This window comes from Aythya marila, assembly GCF_965140915.1.
Source record: "Aythya marila genome assembly, chromosome: 4".
NCBI lineage: Eukaryota > Metazoa > Chordata > Aves > Anseriformes > Anatidae > Aythya > Aythya marila.
The window spans coordinates 34909906-34935583 of NC_139045.1; the positions used below are offsets into that span (position 1 = coordinate 34909906).

The following is a 25678-nucleotide window of genomic DNA, read 5'->3' on the forward strand; positions in this document are numbered from 1 at the left end:
GTAGTGATTAACTATCTAAATAATAAGTTATTTTATGGTAAACTCGAACTGATTGGCCAAGAATACATTGCCAATATTTTTGGTGTCTTGTCCCCTGCTAGAGAATATCTTAATAGAGAGAGCTGGAGCGATTCCAGCCCTGACCGTATTCAGATCTACATGTGCTACCCACCGTGTCGATGAAAGCTTTCTTTCAGTAAGGGCACTTTGCCAGGACCAACTCACAACTGGAGGCGAGGAAGTGAAAGGCAAGAAGGGAAGCAAAAGAAAAGTTTCCACGCAGGCACAAAATGAACAAGGGAGACGGAGTAGCTTGCCTTTTAAGGCACATTGTGTTATCTATAATTGTTATATGGCATTCAGATTCCACAGTGATAGGCACCTTAGAAAAATCCTAAAATAGACGCAGTACAGAATTTTATTAGTCTATTTTGGAGACAAATTATAGTACTTGCATAACCACAAGTTTTGGTCCTTCTTCACAAGAATCTGAGGGTAGCATCTGAGGACTTGATTCTGGTACCATAGTGTGGTTTCCAGGGGCCCAGAGAATGCTGAAAGTGAAGCTGAAGAAAATGACTGGGTAACAGAGGTGTCCTGTCCAGGCAGGCAGCGAGGGCTGTGCTTGAGACCTCCTCTCCGTATATCTAAACACATACTCAGTTTGAACATGTTATTTTCTTCTTGAGTGAAAGGATGTCTTATGTACTGCTTCTGAAGCTGCAGAAAGCAACAGAAAGGGGTGGTGTAATTCAGCAAGATGTTTTCAGGCTTTTCTGTTTTTCCTGGTAGGGAAGTAGGGATTAAATTTACCTCAGAGCAATACCACAAGCATCAGTCAGATTTTGGCCAATTGATATCTTTGGATCATGCACATATCTTCCTCAGCAATTGGTGGAAGGACAGGCTGTGAGATCATACGGATATGTTCCAAGAAAGCAACAGGATATTAGCCTGAGTACTTGGAAGGGGGAATGAGGAAGAGGAGCATATGGCCAAAAATAATATCTATAAATGTTCCTTGTGCTGCTATATAGACATAATGCAGAAACGGTTGAGCCAGCTCTTCTAGCAGTGGAAAAGAAGTTTAGTGTTATGAACTTGTGCTGAAGCATGATGGTAAGACCAAAAATGAAGAAATTGAAGATTAAGCTTAACAGAAGAGGCAGATGCAGTGGCAGGCAGGTCACATGGTGCTCAGCTGCAGCATCTTCGTGCCACTGTAGCCTGTGAAGAAGGACCACGTAGTGAGATCTTAGATTAATACTTCCGTGTCATATTCAGCGGGTTCTAATCAGCCTGCGGATCAGAGGGAGGCTGTTCATTACACGATAGCAGGGGTAAGAAAAGGCTCTGAAGAATGTATCTAGGTGCTTACCATAGTGATTTGCCTCTTCCTCTTTATCCCTCAGCAAAGTTCAGAAAACCACATAAGCATTTATGGTCCGTTTTGGTGGAAGTACAGAACAGGTTACTTCAAAGCATCTTCACCATGCTGGGGGAGGAGGCTGGCTGTGTTTTACGAGAGTTTTTTGTTTAGTTTTGTTTAATCTAACCTTAAAGAGCCAGGGGAGGCTCCTGTGCTTCCATTACCTCACCTCAGCTGACGGGTGGTACTACAAACTTGCATTTCTTTTCAACAAGTGAAATCTGTGCCTCGAGTCTCAGATACGTACAAGTGACTTCAAATACCTACCCTTTAATCTCATCACTCTTTGTATATGGTACAAGAATACGACAGGAAAAACACGTATACCTTAAATCTGGAAACAAAGTTTTTGAACAGGTAGTCCAGTCCTGCAGAGAGGCTGTTCTTCTCCTTTGCTTTTTAAGCAAAGCAAGGAACCAGTTTCAAAAAGAAAACGCTATGTAAATAGTGTATATGTCCTGAGGCGAAGGATCATACCAAAACCAGCACTGTGGCACTAAACTTCTGAAAGTACAAGATTTTAAAAATGAAGGAGTTTATCAGAAAGCGTGAAAGGAAATGGTAGAGGGCACGTGATAAGTGCAAAATAAAGATCTCTCAAGTGTGTCTGGATGCAGTCTCAGTAGGCTTTTTACTACAAGATTAAAAAAAGCAGGGGGGAATAGGTGAGGAGGCAAGTATGTATAAACGTCAGGTTGTCGTAATTGTTGATTGTAGTAGTTCGTAAACAGATGCTCCTCATGTTAATCCACGTCAAACAAAAGTTGGTGAGAAAAAAAAAACAACCTACAGTGGGCAAAGAAAAACTTGATAATTATGTCAACGAGAGTAAGTCAGAGTGAGTAGCCAGAAGCAAACAAAATTCAGACACATGCAGTTACACCCTTTATGTGCTAATTTTGCTTAGGGATGAATGTTCTCTTTATTTTCCCCTTTATTTTGAGTGTGGAAAAAAAAATGAAGCAAAAGCAAAACAAACAAACAAAAACTCACAGACAACAACAAACCCAATAAAACCTGCAGAGTCCTGCAAAAGAAAGAGGAATGCCAAACTTTCCCTTCCTGTGCTTCTTAACTAGAAGGGAGAGTCTGTGCAAGCAGCATTACCCCAACTTTACGGAAGTGGGCAGGAGAAGATCTACCTCGTTGGTTCTACAAAATTGCAGGAGTAGTCTGTGTCGTTGTTCCTCTCATCCCTGCTTCCCCTTGTTCAGTGTTAGGTGGGGTCACACCACTTAAACTGGCTGGTAAATCTGCCAGGATGTTGCTTTTAAGTATGAAAAGATGATTTAACAAACTGCTTGTGATACCAGGAACGGCAGTATGTCGACAAAAAATGTAACGAAATATAGGATGATGTGATATGATAGGGACACGTGGCTTCTGTAAAAGAAAATCATGTGTTCTTCCACTAAGATGTTTTGAGCATGTCAAGAAAATCATGGACTTGAGAATCAGTTGAAATTTATTTGGCCTTTAAGAAAGCCTTTGGCAAAGCTGCTCACTGAGAAGCTGCCAAATAAATTAGGCGATGTGATGTACTATAGCAAATTAGAAATTCACCAAGAGATGATAAAACAAAGGGTAGGAAGAAATTAGCAATGTTAAACATGACAAAAGGCTAACAGAGGGGTGTTCCATTGCGAAGAGTGGTGTGTAGTTTAGAAAATATGATGTGCACAAAATAATGTCTGTGGGTAAGAGAACTGTAGACAATACAACCTTGTGTACACAAATCAAGATTAGAAAAGGCAAAACTTGAAAGAGAACAAAAAGAGGCTAGCTGACAGATAAATGCAAGGCCAAACGAAGTTACTGTTGACAAATACAAGGTAGTGCACCTTGGAAACAGCAGCCTAAACTAATCATGCACCTGACTGTCTTTAATATAATGAACTGTAACTACTCAGGGAAAATATCTGGGTATCATTGTAGACAGTTCAATGAAAACCTTTTCTTTGCATGTGCAGTAGTGGTTAAAAAGTACGTTAGATATTCAAATGTGTGCAGAACAGAACAAAAATAACACTGAAAATATTACAATGCTATTACAAACATATGCTGTGCTGCCACTTCTGATATTCGTTTCTGATGCACACTGTGCATCAAAAAGATACATTGGGATTAAAAGGGGTTTGAAAAGCTGGCAATGGAAATGAGTAGTGGGATGGCAACAACTCCTTTGAAGAAAGAAATTGCAAAGAATGGAACCGCTTGGTTTAGGTGTGATCAAAATAATGCACGTGGTAGAAAAGAAAATTGAACTGACTCTTTTTTGTCTTTCTTGTTATGTGCCAATGAGGAGGCAGCAAGAGAAAATGAAAGAAAGAAACGAACAAAAAGAACCAATAGATATATTGTACCCAAGTCCTCGAACTGTGTCTAAAGTTTGTAGGAAGCACGTAGCTCGGCTGAAACTTACTGTGTACTTCATATGAAGTGCACACAGCAAAAGTTGCAGAACTGCAAAACACCATTTGAGACTGGGAAGACTGTAATATTAAAAAAAAAAAAAAAAAAAAAAAGTATACTTTGCACTGTCAAGGAGAATATCCACAGTTAAATGAAAGAAACTCAGAAGGAGAAGTCCTTCAATGTTTTTGACATAAGTCAGAGCATGGTTTTATGGGATTTTGGAAGAGCCTTTCTTTATGTGCTCTGGTTTGTTGCAGCATAATTCAGAGAGATCCAAATCTGTCAGCAGCCAGGCTCAGAGTGGGACTCTGGAGAAAACTTTCCAGCTGCCCTCTCATCTCCTCTTGCCTGTGGTTCTTGCTGTCACCAGGGAATAGGAGCCGGGTCAGGCTCTGCGTTTGTCCTTGCCAGAGGTTATCCGTCCCCCATTGCAGTAGCGCCGCCACCAGCAGCAGCAGCCTAACTGAGTCTGAAGAGGACGCCTGATGGTTTGGGTAGCACTAGCACACTGTAAGAGCCATTCCCTGGGTTTTAATTCTGTCATTCCTTGGCTGCAAGTTGTAAAAAGGCTTTAATTGAGGAGAAATCCATTGGTGATATTGCTATTGTCTTTGGACTGGAGAGAAATCCAAGTCAGATGAATCAGCCCCCCATTCTCCAAAGGTACCGCAGGGGTGGCGTGCCGTGCTCCTGGGAGGAGAGGGTGGGCTCCCACACAGACTTTGCCACCCGTCTGCAGCAGTGACAGCCTTCAGAAGGCATCGCAGGGATGGCTGCGGTACGGGGCCTCTGGAAGAAGCGGCTGAATATGTAGGCAGGGAAATGTTGATTGGTGGGGATCCTGGAGACAAACTCTGGCACACAGGATCTCAGTGGGTGTAAGAGAGAAAGTTGCCATGGTGAGAGTGCCTGCTGCCATTAGTACCTCTCGGTGCTCTTCGTGGAGGAAATAGCTTGCATACTGCTGCGCGCCCAGACCAGCCAGTTTCCAGCCATGGAGATAGACGACCTGGTTGGCATTTCCGCTGTAACCTATTAATACTTAGAATTTATTGTGCTTCTCTTCTTCTGCAAGGTTATTGCTTTAAAATTGTCTTAGGCTAGCATTAGCTTTAATTTTTTGTTGTTGTGAGTTGCAATTTTGAGATTCTAGAATTTGTCTGTAAATGTCAGGCTTATACAATGCCGAGAATGTAATTCTGGGAAGCGGCTGGCCAAGAGAAATTCTCTTTTGCTATCTGTTTATTTAGCACCTAATCTCCAGAGCTCTTGAAGAACCATTGAATAAAAAGTTAGGCAGCGCTGGTGGAAATGTGTTTTCCCTGAATGCAAAAAGGGCTGCAAGAGGGAGGTCTACCAGCATCACGTTTTTGCAGACATGAGTTCAGGTGCGATGCACGTGGAGCTGGGGATGCTGGATAGGAGCTTGTGACTGAATTCCTTCGTGGCTTTTGGGCTCCCAGGCTTCAGCAGCAAGCCGTGATTTCCTGGCACAGGTGGCTGCTTCTGAGCCAAGCCCAGGGAGCTGGGGATAGGGTGCCTCTCAGTAGGGTGGGGGAATGACGCCTGCTTTGCCAAGAGTTCATCGAACCCCTCCGTGTTTCAGGTGAAATATTTTACGTTCAACAAATTGCCTTTTTCCAACAAAAATCTGGCTCAGTGCAATGTTTCCAGCCAACTCAAGTCACAAGTGAAAACAAATGTGTGGAGCTCAATCTGGTGCCAATTTGTCTTAATCACGTGGTCATCAATTAGTAAGGAGCAAACGTATGCATTTGCTAGTCTTTCTGGAGGGAGTAGCCCTGAGTGCTACTGTCAAGATTTAAAATTTATTTGTGAAGCTATGGAGACAAAACTTTTTAATACACCTGTGATTATTATGCTGAGCTCAATTATTCCTTTCCTTTCATGAGTACTGTGTTAATCAAGAAATTGTATAACGTGTGTACATAGTTTATATTAATGAGTGTGTCTGCTCAGGTAGATAATATGTAAACCACTGCCGATGGATGGATGGATAGAGTGCCTTTCAAAACATAATCAGGGTTAGGCCTGGGGATGCTAGATGTTATATAGTCGTACTGGAGCACGCAGTCTCTGTGAGAAAGAGCGTGCAGTCCAAATATGAGGACAGTAGGATTAACTGCAATCATTGACTGACAGAATTAGCTGTCAAACACCACCTCTCCTGTTTGTAGTTTATGATAACAGAGCTGTTTATTTTCTGGGAGAATTAATTTGCAAGGAACTGCTTCAATAGCACGTTGGTATTGCCAGGTGTTGTGTCTTTACCCTAATAGTTCGTAAATTGATGATGGACATCGCTATGCAGGTTGATGTTTTGCTGGGCTGCTCTGAACAATTATTTATGAGGTTGCACAGAATGATTGTGCTTAGCAGGACATATAATAAATAGGTTCTTGTGGAGTTCCTTTGTTTAGTTTTGTTTTTAATCAAGGAAGCTGCTAGTTATAGCTTGGAAACCTTTTTTTTGCACACTGACAGGTCATCAGGATCAGGTCAGAAAAACTGTTTCACCCAAAGCAGACTTCATCACTTCCATGCCACAGAGCAGATGTTTCTGATTTATTTTTTTCAGTTGAGTCTGATGTTTATGTTGACTTATGTGTGAAAGAATCCTACTGTTCATAGTACCTGACCTCCTTCCAAATGCTCCGAATGCAGAGTTCATTCATTAGTTAAATTTTCTTTTTTTTTTTTTTTTTTAAAGCGGTGTCAGGCGCGTTGAGCTGAGATTTCTGTAATGCTAGTAAACTGCTCTGCTTAATACATGCTTTTATCTTTCACCTCTTGAACCAGGTTCATCAGCACCAAGACAGGGGTGAGACCTTTCAATGCCAGCTATGCCCTTTTACTTCCTCCCGCCACTTCAGCCTGAAACTCCATATGCGTTGCCATCAGCATTTCCTCAGGACAGAATCCAAAGTGAAGGAGGAAATACCAGAAACTGAGGTGAAGGGGTCACCACAGCTAAATAGTGACTCCTGCTTGGGACCACAGAGGGAAGGAGTTGGACCTGACCTTATGGGATCAGCATCTGTATCTAAAACGCCTGATGTGGCTGGGCAGGCTAGTGGAGGAGTTCCACCTTTACTAGTGAAAGAAGAGCCCAAAGATGACAATGGCATCTCAGCTGCACCTTTTGCTCTTAGCACTGTTGACAGAGCCCCCAACAACACAAAGCTGAAAGAATCCTCTGACTTTGTGGCCAATACAGCATCAGCACTATTCAGCCAAGACATCTCTGTCAAGATGGCATCAGATTTTCTTATGAAGCTGTCAGGTAATTGAGCAGCAAGCACCAGCAGCGGCAGCTGCTCCTTTGATGGGCTAAGAAACCTTTGCCTTGGGTCTGCTAAGTCATTGAATTGCAGGGAGAAAAACATTGCAACTTCTTAACTTGTAATTTCTTGACTCTTTGGATAAGAAAAGAGGTGCATGATAGAGGGAAGAGGGAAAGCAGTCAGAGAAAAGAAAAAGAGAGGGGTTTTGCTGTTTAATTATTAAAATCTGGGATTGGGAGTGAGAACTTGTTTTCCAGGCTTTGATATTTGCTGACAATTACCTTGGCAAATCTCATTTGGTGTGTTTTTTCAGGCCTGCTAAATATCTGTAGTTCTAGTTTAAATTCACTGAGGGTCACAAGCACCCAGCATGTTAGAAAATTCAGCTCTTAACTTCTCTGCCTTTAACCATCTGTTAAATAGCACCAGTAAGTGATTGGTGACCTTCCTTTCAGAGTAGCATATGATGTCTAACTAGTCAATGCTTGTGAAGTATGAATGTTACTGCATTTCTTGATTATTAACGTGAAATTGGTCGTCCTAGAGATTTGTGAACATTTCTTAAAAATATTCTAATTGAAATCCATATCTAATGCAGAACGTGTTTACTGTGGTTTCTTTTTCATTGTCAGATTATTGCTGTGAGAATGATATTCAGATGCGTGAGTCTGAAGTGGAGAACGTGTTTAGGGAAAATCTATTATTTTATGTGCTCTCTTATTGATTTGACTGAACATTTCAGAGCTGTGGACATGCTAGGAGTTTGTTCTATACTAAATGTTTTCAAAATTGGCCTTTAATTCTTAAAGAGAAAGAAGTCAGGAAAAACATCCCTGGAGGAACTTGTGTTTCACAAGGAGAAGACAGTCTGTGTTTCAGGCTTTGGAGCCAGAAGGTACCCTTTTCAATAGAGAATAATTGGTCACCTTTTTCCTTTAGATGGAACGTAAGTTGCATTTCAGTAAATTTTACTGTCAGGTAAAGTAGGAAAGTAGCTCTGACCCTGCCTAGGTGGAACTGCAGCCCTGTATTGTGGCAAGGTTTGCTGTCCTCATCTGCTCAGGATGACCAAGAAAAAATGAGCGAAGATGAGTCTGTTTCATCTGCACATTGTTTAACTGAGTTTCGAATTTGAACTCTATACAAAATCCATTTTTGCTGTCTGACAGCTGTCCTGTACACATTGTCATTCTGATGTCTCTTTTAAATGTGCATCGTACACCCCGTGGCTCAGTGCCTCGGCTGCACCGACCTGTGGATGGTAGCGCTCGTGGGGGATGCATGTAGCAAGAAGTAGAGCAGAAAGCAGGAGAGGGGGAAAGGGCTGGATGCTGAAAATCATGCAACGTTTCAATGTGTTGTTTTTCATGTAGCTGTTGATGGGGAGCTGTTTACAGTTTGGCAGCCGGTCATGTTTTCAGTGTCTGATCTATTGGCATGAGAAAAAGAATACAAATGTACATTATTCATGCAAAAGGCCTATGCAGTTATTTTATGGTGACTTACTAAAGGTCTTGAAACCTGACTTGTATGCACTGTTACCTAGCAACATGTTATAAAGTCACTGGGGGAGTGAGATGTATCTGTAATTTCGTATGTGTGCATATTTGGATGAAAATGTACTGCCAGTCACCAAGTTTACTACACAAGGAGAGCAATGTTCAAAGGAACAGAATTTCTTTTCTCCTGGGATTTGTATTGTGTTATATACATTTAGCTTGTGCTTTCCTGCACACAACGTGCATAAATTCAGAGAATAAGTAAAAGAAATTCTCTTTAAACAAGTTGGCTAAGTAATAGCTGCATTTTTTGACTGCTTGCTGTGCTGAACCAAGTTCCTTTGAGTGATTTCTTTATTATGACACTCTCTTCTTAGGCCCATCAGAACTTCAATTATTGGCCTTACCTTTTCCATGATATAAATCTTTTGACATCTCAAACCGTATATGCCAATTGTAACAGCCAACACAGATTTGTCGAGACCAAATTATGTCAAAACAATCTAATTTTCTTCTCTGACAGGCCTTGTGGCTAAGAGAGAAGCAGTAGACAGATATCTAAGCTTTTAGAATTTGGCATTTATTCTTATTGAATATTGATGGTTTAAATGAACATTTATTTTTGCTTGCCAATGTTTATTGCTCCTCCTCTTCTTTGTTAGCTTCAGTTTCTGCGTCTCCAGTTTCATAGGGAACCTTGGGGTCTGTTGGTTTTCATTTCTGGGCAGTTTCAGCCTCTTCTTTCTCCAAGTGTCTGACCCGGAGGCATGCTTGCCTCCCTTTGCACCCAAGAGATGCATTCTCCAGTACCAGCTCAGAGCTTAACTACTGCATCTGGGCGGAAAATGGTACCAAATCAGTGGTTATTAGCTATCATCACTTCTGAAATTGAATCTTCATAAACATGTATATAATCTTAACTCAGTATTATTTCTGATTGTGCAATGTGGTGCTTCTCTACTCTAGATGAACTGGGTATCAGCTGGCTGGAAAACAGCACGTTGAGAGTAGCTTGCAGGCCAAAGACAAAGGTTGCCTTGAAAAGGGAGCAGGGAGAAATGTGCAGCCATTCAGCAGACAGTTGCACAAATAGAAAATCAGGAACAGCAGCTAAGTAGCAGTTCTGTAGGAAGGGAACAGGAGTTGGTAACATCATACCGTTGCTAGAATGGCAGTCATTGTACTGGGATGTATAAGGAGAGAAACGGCCCCAAAGAAGGGGGATGTGATACTGCCCTTCTTAGATGTGGTAAAGTCCAAGTTCTTGGCATTATCGTTCATGAAGAGCATGGACAGCTGAGAGGGCTTCAAAGGAGAGCAGCAGAATTGACTAGAGTTTGAGAAAACATTTCCAGTGAGGATGCATGAAAGGGAGTGAGGTTGTGAAACCCATAAGAAGACTACGAGAGTTGAGGGTGAATAATCTGATGTTGATTCCTGATGATTAGGACAAACACTAACACTAAAACACTTATCTATTGCTATAGGTTTTAAGCTAGCATTAGAAAAATCTTTCCAAAACTTGAGGTTTTTAAACTTCTAATTGGCTGGAGAGATTGGGACATCTCCACCACTGGAGATCTTTTAAAAAACAGATAGCTGCCTGTCAGATATGGTTGATCACCTATCAGGCAGTAGGATGGACTAGATACATGTGTCTCGGTCAGTGAACCATGCAACAGCAGAAGCAGTTACAGGAAACTCCAGCTGAACAGCAAGCAGCAAGCTGTAGAGTAGCAGAGGTGGAGGGGAATTACAGGTGTTTGAAGTTGGACCTGATTTTGAAATGTTCATAAATGAACTGAGATGATAGGGCTCAAAAAGGCTTCTGAATTTTAGTTCAGAAAGACTTTAGATTCAAAGAGGTAGGGCAATGCTGGTTTAGGTGACCTTCAAAGATCCCTTCAGTCCTAATTTTTGTATGATTCAGTGACACATTGGTTGCCACAAATATTTTTGGATGCATGCAAATCATGAACTAGAAAATAGGAACAAACATTGAAATCTTTTCCAGATTCCTTTTCCTAGGTCCTACCTTAAGGTGGAAGATGCTTTTAAATTCATAGTGATATAAAAGGATTCTCTGAAATTTTATTTAACTTTGGAAGGATTATTGTTTATAAAGAAAATTAGTTGAAGACTCTTAACATATACCCTTACACTAGAAGAATATTTAAGCATGGGTCTATTTTTACCTTCAAACCTTCCCCCTCTTATTTTCAGTGGGATTGCCTGTGTGCTTTAAGTTGCCCAAATACTTTGCTGGATCGGTGCTTTGCCAGGATGGTTTGTTCCCCCACTCCACTAATTCCTTGTCACTGCATTCGTATCATAATTTGCAGAGTATTTGCTTTTCCTGTTTTTAAAATTTCATTGGTAGACGTTATACAACACATCTCTTTAAATTCTGATGCCCTTCCACCCACTTCTAAGGCTTCTTTTCTTCTGTAATAAACCATGGCTTTCACAGTGCTCCAAATTACCATGGCCACTGTGCTCTAGTGAAGTTATTACTGTGCCTATGTTGTGCACAGCAGTTACTTTTCATAACATTCGAAAATAAATGAAACCCATCAAAATGAATGGGATTCCTGCACTATTGATCTCCAAGGAATTCTGTGTGGAAATAGTAATTGTAAAGCATACTTCATGCCTGGCCTCCTTCCCCGACTTCTCTGTGTTCACCAAGTGCATTACTCTAGGAAGCATCTCTCTCCATCTTCTGACGTTGTGTGTGCCTTGCTTCTGCAGTTCTTTTTATGTTCCCCAGGTTACTTGCATGGAAAAAGTTTAATATAGAAAGGGGGAAGGAGGGATAACAGGCATGCTGAGTGTTTGGGGCTGGCCATGTTAAACAAAGAAAAACAGGGGTTCCTCCCAGTTGAAGTCACGTCTGATGTCACTGCCATGCGAGGAGTCAGATCTTGATTTTGGAAAGTAATGCCAGCGTGGGATTTTGGTGGCTGTCCAAAGGACTTGGGCTTTGCATTCATGTTTCCTGAGCTGATTCCATTAATGGAGTAACAAAGTTGTAAATCATCAGACAGCTACACACAAAATACTAGTAGATAAGCTAAGGAACTGCTTAGCTTACCCATTCTGTTTGCCTTTTGAAAAGTACTGCATTCCCTAAAGGTAGCACAAGTAACTTGAAATGTTGCAGCATTTGCCATTGACAGTACTGAACTGGCTGGCTTGAAGACTCTTCGAGCAGCTATTTTTAATAAAATAAAAGCATGTCCAATTAAGTTGTCATAATTGATGCATTTGTGTAGTAGGTTCCAAAGAAAAGACCATGCTGTCTATATTTAGGATTCCTAGTTTATGCCAGAATGTAAATTTTCAATTGGAATATGTAAGCGGACAGGGCTGGCAATTATTCAGCCATATCCTTCATTTAAAAATACTGCGAATTCCATAATGCTGCTGTCGGTGCAAATACCCCTGATGTCATCGAGATCTCTTTGAAGTGCCTGTCCAGATCCACATTTTCATAAAATCTATATGAACCTTTAATTTCAAATAAAACTGAAAAAGTGCAATAGCACAGCTAACGAAAACTCATGCAAATCTTTGCCACTGCTATGCCACCACCCTTCTCATCCCTTTTCAGCAATTGCTAGTCTTAGGTCCAAGAATTTCCTGGTATTCTTAAAACCATATGCATCATATTTTATACCTTGTAGAAATAGAGTTTAGCAAGATAAAGCAGTGTAGACTCTGCTCTAATTCAGTTGTTTAAAATGCAATATAACAAATAGCTTTTTTGTTTACTCAGCCCAATGCAACTTAAAGGAAGACGTAAATATGATTCTGAACCAGCTCTGTGCTTACAACTTTGTTTTAATATCCACAGAAACTCTTACATTTAGGAACAGCTAGACTGATGTCTCTTGCTTCCCTGATTACACCATTACTCTGGGCAGAAGCACTAGCTCATGAGCCACTCTGTCAGATCTATCCAAAACAGGAATTGAGGACATTGTTAGTTCAATCATCTCCAATTATTTGTTTTGTTTTGTTTGTTTGTTTAATTTTCATAAACAACTATAAAGGTCATTCTGGTGGCACTTCTCTCTTTCTCTGTTCCTATGTAGAGAGAAGAAATTTCCATACTCCAAGGATGTTCTCCAAGTTCTTTCCTATAAGCAACAAATTTTGCTTTGCTCCTCCTACGCTGTTCCCCTTCTTTTCTTCTGCTCCCCAGAAGTTCACTTAGTCTGCTGTTGTTTTGGTTTTAACCTGGAAAGAAGACCATTGTTTTAGCAGATGTTACAATTTTGTTTAGCAGGTGGGATGTTGGCTGTATACCAGACATCTTGGGGTAGGGGGGCATGTCCGGTCCTCCAGGTGCTGCAGCAATTTGCCAGATCCCTCCATTGCTGTTGGACTAAAATGTTGTACAATTCTGAGAGGGGAGTAACAGGACTGGTCACTCTCCAGTGTTGTGGCTCATTTTGCTTGACTATGGGTCCTTAAATGCAAAACAGCTTTAGAGAAGATCAAGATAATTAGCAACCTTTTCTAGACCGCTGCTTACACAGTTTCAACATACTTACGCTAGATAATTTGGAAGACCTCATATTTTAAGTGGTCTCTGGAAGCCCTGAGGTGGCAAGTCTTGGCACTATCATACTTCTCGTGATCATCTATTCTGCCATTCCACTGCTTTGATAAAAAGCAATGTTTTAATGCCAAGTGTCCTTGAGCCATAAGTAGCTTCCCATCCTCCTCTTTGCAGCCCTATATGCTGGTTTCTTTGGCTGAGGGCAGAATAAAGGGTTTTGAAAATGAAATGTAATTGAGTTAGCACTCCCAGCAAGGGTAAGTAAAATGACTTGTTCTTGGACAGGTCAGTACTCCAGGGCAGGAAGCACTAAAAAGAAATGAGAGACCAGCAAGATTGTCCTGCTAGAAGAATAGTATTTCTCCTTTTGGGCCATTTACGGTGTGGGCAGCCTCTGTGTGTAATAAGTTGAAGATGATTTATCAGCCCAGTTGGATCTTAGTCTGGAGATTCTCCAACAGATCCCAGTTGTATAAATGTTCCTTACAAAAGCCACTGGTCGCTTCTTCTGCAGCATTTGTATCCCTTACTCAGTTCTTGAGCGTCCCCAAATGTAAGCCATAGTCTCCATGATGAGTGCCCTGCTCTCATCTATCAGTAGTCAAGGATCGCTGTGATGGTGCAGCACTGTACGGTGGCATTAGAGATTTTCAGCACTGCTTCTTTTGACCCAGACTGTAGATTGTTTTTGTCATGGCCTTCTCTTTTGTGGGGGCATTTTTGTTGTGGATTCCCTCCCCCCCCCATCCCATGTTCTTTGCTCAAACAAGGTGGCCAACTCCTTGCTGTTTGTAACTTGTAACTGAACTTGGCTGAAGCAATCAGCCCATTTTTCCTTTCTCAATTAGAAACATTTTGAGCATTCAGAAATCCTCGGTGAGTGGACTGATGCTGTTAGCAGCTCTTATCAAAGCGTTTCAGATTAGTGGCAGATGCCCAAGGCTTTTCTTGTGGCATTTGGCAGTTTAAGAAAAGTGTTAAAAACTTTGATCTTCTACTTTTGCCAAATGGATCAAATGATCCCAGTTTCCAGGAAGATAAAAATTGACATTTGGGAATATTCTTTGATTTACTTTTTCAGGATATGGAATGGAATGGAATGAATGTAGAAGTATCAGCCCTGCTTCAGAGACTGCTGCCTGTTGGTTGGGTTTTCAGTGTTGTTCCTCCCTCCCCTCACTGTGTATTTCTAAATTAAATTGCTGTCTTTTTTTGGATTCAGTCCGCAGGCAACACATCCTTCAGTCTGTTCTCATTGCAATTCAGGATGAATGTAAGTTAACTACAAATTAAGTATATGTACGTGTATCTATTTTCATATGTAGATAGATGATGTTATTCCTTCTGGGGAGTAATAATTTTGTAGTTCAAAAATACTTTAATAGACTCCAACATCATCTCTTTAATCCTTGTCTAGTTCCTTTTTTTTTTTTAATATAAAAAGATCTTTCAGTCTTAGGGTTTTTTGTTTGTTTGTTTGTTTTTAATTGGTCTATGTCAACTTTTTATTTCTCTTATTTGCAGTTATTTTTCTTAGATCTGTTTATTCTCCCTAATATAACTAGTGGATGCATCATAATGGCTATTATCCCTTTGTTAGAAATCATGACTTTTTTTTTGTCTATAGTTTTAATGTATGAATCTGGTAGACTGGACAGCCTCCCCCCTTAATAAAAAAGTCCTTCTCTTTAGGTTTCATTTACACTGGAATCTGCTTTAACATGTTTCAAGAAAGAGCAAAAGCCCCAGTAATTGAAGCAATACTGTTGAAACAGACCTAATAGTTGTCTGATTTTGTTTTTGTTTTCCTGGGAAAGAAAAGTGAGGTAAATATACCTGTTTTTTGGGATTTGTCTGATTAAGGTGTTTGATTTTTGGAAAGCGTGGTCAGTGAAAGGAATGTGCTGACAGTTAACAAAACAAGTATCTACCTCTTTCCTAGTTTATTAATTCTATCTTTGGACTGTTTGGTCCAAAACAAAGTGACTAGAGTGGGCAGAACCAGCTACATAGTTAAGAACATTAGTCCTGGATTTCTTTTTTCCTCTGACATGGTATTGCCAAATGCACATCATCAAGACTTCTCTGGGTTGTTGGACCTTGGCTACATTTTGTTTCTCATAGGTGAGGTCTGATAGACATACAGGGACAAAACGAGTGTACAGATCATGAAGAGCTCATCTGGGCTATGCCTAATGTTATGCTGGTAGATTTGTTATCAGGGTAGCTTTTGCGTTGGTGTCCTGGGTGGTGGCTCAAAGTGTGAGAGCACAGGGGATCCCAAAAGGCCGCTGTCACTGCAAACTAGGGCCTGATTCTGAGTTAAAGTTCCTAGCTTTAGGCTATGATATTGTATACATTTAGTTACAGTTGTTTTACTTGTGTGTAGATGTTTTTGCTTTGATCTTAACATGTTTTTTGGTAGACTATGGTGAAAGGTTGCAAATACACTGACCTGTGTATGTCAGTTCAGTATCACCGCTGTATTTTACATGGTAACGTGGCCTGCTGGTCTGGTCCGTAATGCTTCCTCTGCCTGCTTCATTTCATGGGCAGAAACATAGCAGGCTGCACAGGTTAATGATTGTTCTCAGTGGGTCTTCTTTACCTCTTTGCTCAGACTCATATTTCCTTTATGTTCTGGAACAATTTGAATTGATGCCTTCTTGAAATGAACACATTCAAAAGAATTTTCTCCAGGTTCTCAGAAAGTTCGGGAAGAAATCTCTGTTACCAGTTGCACTCTGCTCCTGGTGGAGGCATTTTTCATATCTGCAGCAGCTAGAGTGGCTTATTTTAAAGGGGGAAAGACTTTCACTTTGTTTTTTGGTGAAAACCAAAAGATCAATCTCAGGTCAAACCCCAGAATAGACTGAGCTAGAAAGAAGATGTAGAAGGCAGATGGATTTTTTTGTGAGTACCTTGGTGAAGTTGAGAATGATTTGGGAATCTAATCTGTATTTTGGTGAATTAAAACATACTTTAATGTTTCATATCTCTGCTTTTGCTATTTTTTAAACAAGGAAAAAGTTATTCCTAATGCCGGTAAAAGCACTTATAGTTCACAAAAGCACTTAGTTCATAAGTGCTTGTAGTCCATACTAAGAACTACATGTATAAACTGATTTCATTTCTGAAATAGTTAATATAAATAGTCCCAGTGTGTATGTATGGGCTGAATATGTATGAATATGAGGAAGTAGACCAATGGCTTAAGCCAGTGAATTTTCCCAGAATTTGGGTTGATTTGACCTGTCAGTATCCTGCACCTTCAATTGAATGTTACGGTCCCTCTGGTATGCCACTTCCTCAGCTTTTACTGTTCTTGCCATGGGTTTGTAAAACAAACAGCTCCCTACAGCAGTTAATGCATGTTGACTTCTAATGCCCTACTGTGCAGTAAAAAGTGTTGTGGGATGCTTTCCTCTTACAAGGGCTGAGCTTGTCTGTAAGAGTCATGAGGGTAAAGGGGGGAATGTCATATGGAAGGAGGAAAATACCTGGGAGCGGAAAGACAGGTAGTGAGGTAAATGGTGAGAGAGCTTAGAGAACAAAATGGGGATAACGATCTTTCACATTTGTGAAGACAAAGGTTTAAAGATGTGAGAAAGATGTAAACTCATCAAGTTTTGGGGCACTGAAGGAGTCACCTACCATGTGTTACTCTGCGTTTAAAGTGGAATTTTGAACAAGAAGAAAAACTCTAACATCTGACAGGAAATACCTCTTCATGGTCAAAAGTAAAGAATTAAAGCTGATCAAAAATAATTCAATTTCTATAGCCTCCTATTAGTCATGCAGTCTGTTGATGAGATTATATTGTGTGGTTTTGGAAGTATTGTTTAAGAAGTGTTCTTGGTTTTATCCCTTCAACTAAATGTAGCACAAAGGATCCATTGCTGTCTAGTAGTATCTGAAAGACCAGTCAAGAACAGCCAAGTGCAAGGTGTAGGTTTTAAACAGCCCCAAAGTTTGTGTCCTTCTCTGAAGCTTTGTAGCAGCTTACACAGGGCATTTGAAAGGATTATTTTATACTTTTTTTTTTTTTGAATGGATGTAGAACCTGAAATAGTGCTCTAAAAACACCTAGCAATGCAGAGTTATCTAATAAAAATCCCTCAGTTCTCTTTTTTAACTAATACCAACTTATAAGAACCTAGGAATTTGCAGTTCTTTATTTACACCCCTCTTAGTTTTCGTATATTTCTACTCTTTATCTCTTGCCTCTTTTTCATGCTCTTAAGAATTCACTATGTAGTACCCATGGACTTTGCCAAATCTGCCTTTATGTGACATGGTATTATAAACTTCCATCAAACGTATGGAAGACATGCAAACCAGTGACCTTGTGGGATGCGTTGTAGTTGGATAGGGACAAAAGAAGAAAGAGAAGCAGGATGTTTTCCTGAGCTCTGGTTAGATGCAGTTTTTGTGATTCAAAACTGTCCTTTGGTACAAGAGAAGCGGATGCTTGTTTACCTCTTGAAGCATCTTTGAATGCTGTTTGACATTCTTGCTTCCAATACCTGCTCTAGCATTTTTCAGGTTGTGGTTTCTTACTGTTACTAGCTGCTCTATGATTCTATATTACACACCTCATTAAGTCTGCCTTTTTCCTTCTCTTGACAGCTGCAAATCAAAAAGAGCCCTTGACTCCAAAGTTTAAAGTGAAAGATGAGCCTAAGGATGAAGAAGCTGCAAGTTCAACCTTGTCTCAATCCAGCTATGTGTTCAGCCAGGAATCTGAAGCTTCAGCTCCCAATGTCCCTGAGGAGAAACTCGAGCCACAAGAACCACAGACAAATGTGATGAGGCAGGACATGTCAGTCAAGGCAGCATCTGAGCTCCTCATGAAGCTCTCAGGTAGATATTTAATTTAATAATATTCAACTTAATATTTTTTTCAAGTATGCTAACAAGGTTACCTTGCAGAAGGAGGGTAACAAAGCTTTAGTAGGAAGTGAAGGAACAAATGAAAATGTCTATATACACAAATTGATATACATAAGACATCTCAGTTTGTTCTGTCACCACAGTGTCTAATTATCTGTATTCTGCACAAATTTCACTGGTCTTCAAATTAATGACTACGGAATAAGTCAAGGGAAATGAAACCTTAAAGCTTTTAGATACTGTTATTTTTAAAATGTACCAAAACATTTTTATATCAATGTATTCATATCTGTGTCATGTCATTAACATCATAAAAGTGTCTGTACTGAACTGTACCTGATATAACTTTAAAAATGCTTTTAAAGCTTTTTATTTTTTTTCCTGACAATCTATTGTATTCAAAATTGTAATATCTGTTTTGCTTTGTTTTGTTTTAAGAAAAAAAAGGTAAACTGATCTGCCTTACTGCTGTTGAACACTTGAATTTGCCTACATTGCCTTTCAGACAGTTGGAAAGTATGCATGTGTATACACATAAGTACTGTTAGGTCTGGAGGGAGCCAAATAAAATGTATGTTCTGCTAATTATGCTTTGTCTAGCTGTCAGAGTTGATGTTTAACTTTAGGGAAAGTAAAAAGTTTGAGTTCTCCCTGCTGGGAACAGGATTTAAGTGAATGATGAAAAGGATTTGAACTTCTAATACACTTACATTTTTAGTAGTGAGAAACAAAAGTTGGTCTAGGAGCCTGGGATTCAGACTTCCCTACTTAAACTGGATCAGCTAGCATTTAAGTCTTCTCCAAACCTGGACAAGACTTTTTTGGGGAAGTGGAGGGGTCAAACAAGAGGTGCCATTGGAAACACAAGTTCACCAATTTCTGAGATCCCTGCCAAATCTATCTGAAACTAATTGGCTTCATTGGATACTGTCAGAATTGAATTTGAGCTCAAATTTATACCTGAAAAACTTCAGCTCACTAGGATCTTCCCTCATGAATTCTAACATGTGATTAGTTCACTCCTGTTCATACCTGCACCTTTTAATTTATGGAGGAATTTTGAATCATTGATTTTCAGACCTCGGTGTTGATGGTGCAAAATGTGGATCCCAAGTATTAAAAGCTGATCACAGAAGACGTTTCCCAATTTTTCGGGCTCTCAAGTAACAAACATCTTGTTAAAGACAAAGTGCACTGTTGCTGTTGGTATTTGGTTCAAGTATGGTGTTCTTGTAACAGGACTTTATGGCCTAATGAATGTTAACCAGTGACTTTATTTCTTGGTTCATATAAATGTATATAAACATTTCCATAAAGAGCCCTGTAACTTAATGATTTTTCAAGTGCTTCAGAGACACTAGGGTTCTTTATTGTGAATGTTAAATTCAGTACTAGCAGGCTGTGTTTAAATAATTCTGTTACAGACTTCATTATATTAGAGCATTAGTGACTTAAATGTCTCTTCATGTGGGTGAAATCTGGCATGTAGGAAATCTTGACCAAGTCTTCAGCCACTTATGCTGGGAAACCCCGGTGTTTAAAGGTTCCAGTAAGAAGTACACCAGTATAATATATATTTATGATTTCTTGCTGATTGCACAGTTTTTACTGACAGTGGTTAATCAGGATGAATGATGAATGGTGAAGATTCACTTAAGATTTATCCAGTATTGCTGCAGTTGACATTCCTGAATCAGCCAGTGGGTGGGGTTATACCAAGTTTATTTCTTGTGCTGTTTTCAACTTGCACTTTTCTGAATTACCGTCTAAGACAGAAAGTGCAGAGGAAAAATGCTAACAAACAGTTTAATGTAAGACAAATGTAAGAGGGAAATCTAAGATCACTAATCTCTTTAGTGTTTTGTTTGTTTGTTTGTTTGTTTTTAACTTGTTTGCTTTAACTGGTAAAATATTCTGAGATTGCAGTTGACTTCCCAGATTATTTTAAGCAGTTGTGCACTTTGTTTTTAGTGACGTAGTACTTAAACAACTGTAACACTTTGTCAGAACAAAGTGGAAACAAGACCAAACTTCCTTCTTTTTCGTGATACTTTCAGTAAGAGAAAAAAAATATGAAAGGAGTGATTATGTCTGGATGTTCTAATGTCTGTGGGAAATCTTCAGTCAAGTGCACTTATCAGACTTGATATATTGCATAATTGGGTTTAAGTCAGGTCCTTCTGGACCCTATATGGTCTTGGTAAAGACCGAATGGATTACATCCTCGACATCCTCGCCTTGTTATTTTCACTTTCTTCTACACAGTACTAATTAATAAGAAAACTGGGATTGCATACAAACTAGGCAAGGGATTTCCGACACAAATAGTATTTTGCTGTCTGTATTCCTGCCATACGTGCTTCTGTTATCCCCTAGCAATAATATTGCCGACTGTTGCAGCCTCATGGAAGCCCCTTGGGATTTAAACGTGTACCTTACAGTCTCCTTTCATGTGAAGGATGCATTGGCTTATGTTTTTCACTGGAAAATCGCATTTTCCAAACAGATCTGCTGTTGTACTAGCTCTTCATTGAGCTTGTGCAGTTTAGTGGAAAGCCTTGCTGGCTTTGGACCCTAGTTTGGGCTGGTAGATACTGTAAGAGAGACTCATTTGTAAATCACCTGTGCCTTGCGAATGTAATGCAGAGACTTGCCAGCCACTCGGAAATCACTCCAAAACTAGGAAAAACTTAAAAGAATAAACATATTTTATTGAAATAGTATATTAATAGAACATTTACTAGTTGTCATTGTAATGTAGATGTACAGAAGCGGGCAAAAAATCACACATACAGCTGTCTATATTTTAGTTCTACTGCACAAGGTTCACTCTTTTCTCTGAAAGCTAAAAAGCTGTCAGGACACTTGCATGCTTGTAGCAGCAGACAGCCAGTGCTTAAGGTCAGGCCCTTACCCTGGCTATTACTTCAGGGGAATTGGACCTTATCTGGAGATATTATGCCCTTTCATATGAGTTTTCTCCACTGCGTTCCACTTGAATTCAGATCTCCTACCTCACAATTCATAAGCTTGATAACTAATCAAGACCTCACATTTTGAACACTTCTAAAGGATTATTCAAACTAGGAAGGCTAATGTCATTTCTAGGGCATGTCTAGGTGGAACTCATTTCCATCCAGATGGGAAAAACAAAACAAACAACTGATATGATGTTTAAAAACAAATAGAACACCCATTTGAAAGAAATGGTGTTTGTGGGTTAGCAGTTCCAGCTTAACTACAGACCCTTCAACCCATGTTTTACAGAAGGTAAAATGACTGCCATGCCTTATACAAACGTACAAAGGTGAGCTGTGAGTGCAGCCCATTAGTAAGTTTTCACTGAGGTGCGACACAATGATAACCAAACAGATTTGAGGAACTAGCAGAGTAGGGCAAATTGCTCTAATCTCAGCCTGGAAAGGGTGCCATCCATGCAAGATTTTAAATTCCTATTAAACATTGCACAGAATCACTTAAAATAAATTGAAATAATGTATTTAAAATACACCTGAACCAGTTTTCTGGTTTACCCATTCTCTTTTATGGAACAGCAAATTTAATTCTCCAAATGTTTAACTAAGTGATGCACCCAGTGATCTTTGGTCAGTTTTATACTCTCAATCTTGTAAGATGAAAGGTAGGTTTCAGAGGAGGCTGAAATTTGAAATAAATTTTGCATTCATGTACTGATGTTGTTGTTTAAAAGATTATTTTCTGTCACAGTAGTCATGCCACTCATATGTTTTGGGCATGTGTTGTGTTTCAGAAGCATGTATTCCTTTCCCTTCTTGTCCAAAAAGGAATGCATTGTTGGAGATGTATAAAATCTATTCCAGGTATGAGCGTTTTATAAATATTTTACCCTGGTGCCTTGAACTATAACATTAATAAGCTCCTGTTTTTCCAAGAAATGTTGTCTGAATCACATTTGCCTTTATTTCATCTGTATATTATTTGTGAGTTATAGTCATTCTGCATTTCTGCAGTAACCTAGGTCTTTTTGTTCTTCTTGCAGTGGATCAATTCCCTATGTATTGCAGATATCCTTGTTATCAGTAGCATATCCATGACCTTTGTACTATTCAGTTCCTTTGTTTTATGAGTACTTCAGTCCTCAGGTCACACAGTGTTTCTTGTAATACACCGATTTCCCAGTACAAACAATGCATCGTAATTTTGGGCTATCAGCAGATGAAATTAGTGCATACTTATTTCTTGTGCCAAGATTGTGAAATAAAATGTCGCATACAATTGATTTTAAAGCCATCTTTGGTCAACTCTGTTTATTATTACCTATTTATATGACAATTCAGGGCTCTTTCAGCACAATTGCTTGTTGTGGATTGATTATTTTTTTTTAAGTCCTTATCTACTTGGAATTTTTTACAGTAATTTCTTCATAATTAGTTTTGTTTGACACTATATTTTAGGTTTAACTGAAACCACATGGGTTAGAGCTTGTATGAAGAAAAGTGAGGGGAAAAAGAAGAGAGAGGGAGGGGAGAAGGATTGTACAATTCTAGATGTAAGATGAAGGCCAGAACACGCCAGTGCTCTTCCCATTCCAAAAATGACCCAGCATGTATCAGGGCACAGTATAGTGAAGGACTTTCTGTGAAGGCTTTACATGAGCTTGTACAAAAGCTACACCAGTCAGAAGAGCACAGACTTCCAGAGAAACTAAATGAGAATACCATTTTTAAAAATTTGTTAAGTAGCAGTGCTACCGGTGCTTGTGTTGGCTGGATAGTTGGTGGCAGAGTTACCTTGTTTAAGGCCTTGGTAACTTTCTGCATGACTCCCATCAGCAACATGAAATAGAAATACCAAAAAGGAGTCTGTAGCTGGTAAGCAATTACCCTTAGCAGTAAAAAAAATCTTCCAGGTTTAGTGGGTTGTGTTGGTGGTCTTCTGGTTTATTGTTAATATGGTGAAGAAAACTTACTACATTCTTGGGGTGAATTGGGTGGCAGAGAAAGTAGCCTTCCTACATATTTATTTCTCCTAACTTTGGGGACTGTTCTGGGAAGTGCTTGTCTGGATCTCGGCTGCAGTCTTTGAGGACAGCTGTTGTCAGGACTTTGTAAGATATGTTCATACCTAGATTGCAGGGGAGCTGTCGAGCACTTTTATCCCTGCTTAGAGAGCCTTGATAATGGAGGCAGGAGTGAAAATACAGGGAAGTCTTTTGTTCCCTGGTCTCTAAATGGCTCGTTAGAAGGCTCTGGGCAGCAGCAGGTGCTTCTGCAGAAGCCTGAAAAAGTAAGCGGAGAAGTGTCTGACCCAAAATAAGACTTCCTTTGAGGGGAGCTGGAGAGATGCCGTGGCAAGTCACATCAACAGATTTTAGTCCGCTAGCCCAGTTTTTTGTGCGTGTTTCCAACAGAAATGTGAAAATCATTGTTAAGAGTGAAGCTGTAGTTTAATTATACTATCGAAAAAGATACAACTTTCAGCAACAGCAACAAAAAAAGCCTACAGAAAAGCAAGTACCTCATAACAGAGCCTAGCTTCAGGTTCAGTAGATGTTCTACTGGAGGTTTAAGCTAGTGCTACAGTGCTATTGTCTTCCTTTATTTCATGCCAGGGAAATCTTGACGCTTAATGAAAACCATGTCAATTTAAAAGATTACATCATTAAGAATAATAAGAAATCATATCTGTGTTTCAGATGTGGTTCTTTTGGTGTTCTGGTTGTTGGGTGTTTTTTGTTTCTTTTTTGGTTGGTTGGTTTTTTATTGATTTATTTATTTTAGGAACTTGTCCCTGAAGAGTTCAAACAAAGCCCCAGATCCTTAGCTTTCCTGCTGTTCCTTGATGATGTTCAGCCAGGTAGGAGTGGCCACAACCCTAAGTGATTGTGTCAATTTTTTCAAACTGTTGGAGGACTGTAGATGCACAGTACTTGCAGAAGGACCTCTTGCAGTCCCCCGAGGATTTGGAGAGTCAACTTGTTAGGGTAAGAGAACTAGAGCCAGGCTCTTTGCAAAGGCACAGCTTGCTGCAGAAATGCTAGAGTGGAATTTCTTGAACTGGGAGACTTTCATAGACTGGGCTATGTTGTAAAATAACTATTCACTGCACGTGTAGACTTTTCATCAAATTATTTTTGATTTATGTTTTGTGAACATTTAAGGGGTTGGCTGTGTTCGGCAAGTAGGATCTTTCTAGTAAGCACTATACTCCTACTGCTCAAACAGAAGGAACAGCAGATGCATATTGCAACTTCAAATTTGTCTATTGCTTTAATTTTCTCTTTTTTTGTTGTTGTTTGCATTTCTGTGAAACTGAGCCTTTAGTTGAAAAATTCTATAGCATGGGATTTGAGTTCTACTTTAACAAATATCAGCCAATTTTTGGTTCTTTTTTTAATGCAGGATCATGTTGCATTGATTCAAGGCTCATTGACATTGTCTTCTATAAAACAGCAGCTTGAAAAAATACTAGCAAAATAAAGCATCAAGCACGGTGCCCTAGGGAACGTCAGATGTTACTTGTTGTGTCTCTGTAGCAGAACCTTCAGGGCTCGCCAACTGTTCCCTGCCTCTAAGGTTTTATTTAAGCTGTTTTAGGGCATGTTTATTTCTAGCAAATCAGAACAATTAGCATAACAAAATGCCCGATTCTCCATACTGAAAGCTTTTGAAGTCGGTACAAGTTGACCCACTAGTTACCCTTGTCTGCTTGATTGCAAAAACTAGTACATGAGTCCAATTTATAAGACATATGGGGAAGACTTTCTTTTCTAAGTTGATTCATAAAGTTGATTTGTAAAGCTGATGGGCATTTCAGCAGATACGAACATCTCAGAATTCTGGTGATAGGCTGAGGTTTGAAATTAAATGACCAGGAGAAGTATGAATGGTTTAAAATCTTTCACTTGATTTCAGGAATGGAAAGTAGTTGGACTGCTATTGTTATCAGTGAAAGCAGTATTTGCTATATGGCTTGTGGTTTTTTCTTAGTTCTGTGCACTTGCTTTTGACTTTTATCTCAAATAAGGTGAAAAACGTACTGTGCTGCATTAGAAGAGCATGCTTAGCATGTGCCCTGTATTTAGAGCTGGATGAGGTCTGCATGAGAACACTGTACTGTTTTGGGGCTCCGTGGCTCTAAAGGGCTGCTGAGAGTTTCTAGAGAGTCTAGAAGAGGGCTGCTAACCTAATTAAGGTTCTAGGGCTCATGACCTGCAAGGAAGCATTGAGAGAACTGAGCCTATTTAGTCTGGCAAAGGAGAGACTAAAGGCAGATCTAATCACAGCCTGCAACTACTTGAAGTTGACTTGGAAAAGCACTGGAGTCAAACCCTTCTGTGTAGTGGCAGATGATAAAACAAGGGGCAACAGCTACCAGCTGCGGCTTGAATGGTTCAGCCTGGACATTAAGAAAAGTTTCTAGTGCAGCACTAGATGAAGTGTTTCCCAGGATGCTGTAGCTTTCCCTTGCTTGGAAGTTTTGAAAATGCTGCTAGATAAAGGTGCAGCAGAAGTGATCTGGTGCTGATGATTCGTGGAATAAGTAAGTTCAGAGAGGACCTCCATAGTTCATCTAATCCAGACCCTTGCTC

At 39.7% G+C, this 25678-nt stretch overlaps 1 protein-coding gene across 7 annotated transcripts in view; it reads left to right on the plus strand.

The window, feature by feature from the left end:
- ZNF827 (zinc finger protein 827) overlaps nucleotides 1–25678 on the plus strand; it is a 103244-nt gene that overhangs the window by 33095 nt on the left and 44471 nt on the right. For 6 of the 7 annotated variants that reach the window (XR_014317454.1, XR_014317455.1, XM_082759849.1 and 3 more), the window contains exons 4-6: nucleotides 6665–7148; nucleotides 14438–14488; nucleotides 17845–18078. Coding sequence is in view for 5 of the 7 variants with exons in the window: in XM_082759849.1 (XP_082615975.1) it covers nucleotides 6665–7148; nucleotides 14438–14488; nucleotides 17845–18078 (769 nt within the window). In the remaining 2 variants the exon portion in view is untranslated. The remainder of the gene's footprint in view (nucleotides 1–6664; nucleotides 7149–14437; nucleotides 14489–17844; nucleotides 18079–25678) is intronic. The other variant, XM_082759850.1, reaches the window with a different exon arrangement.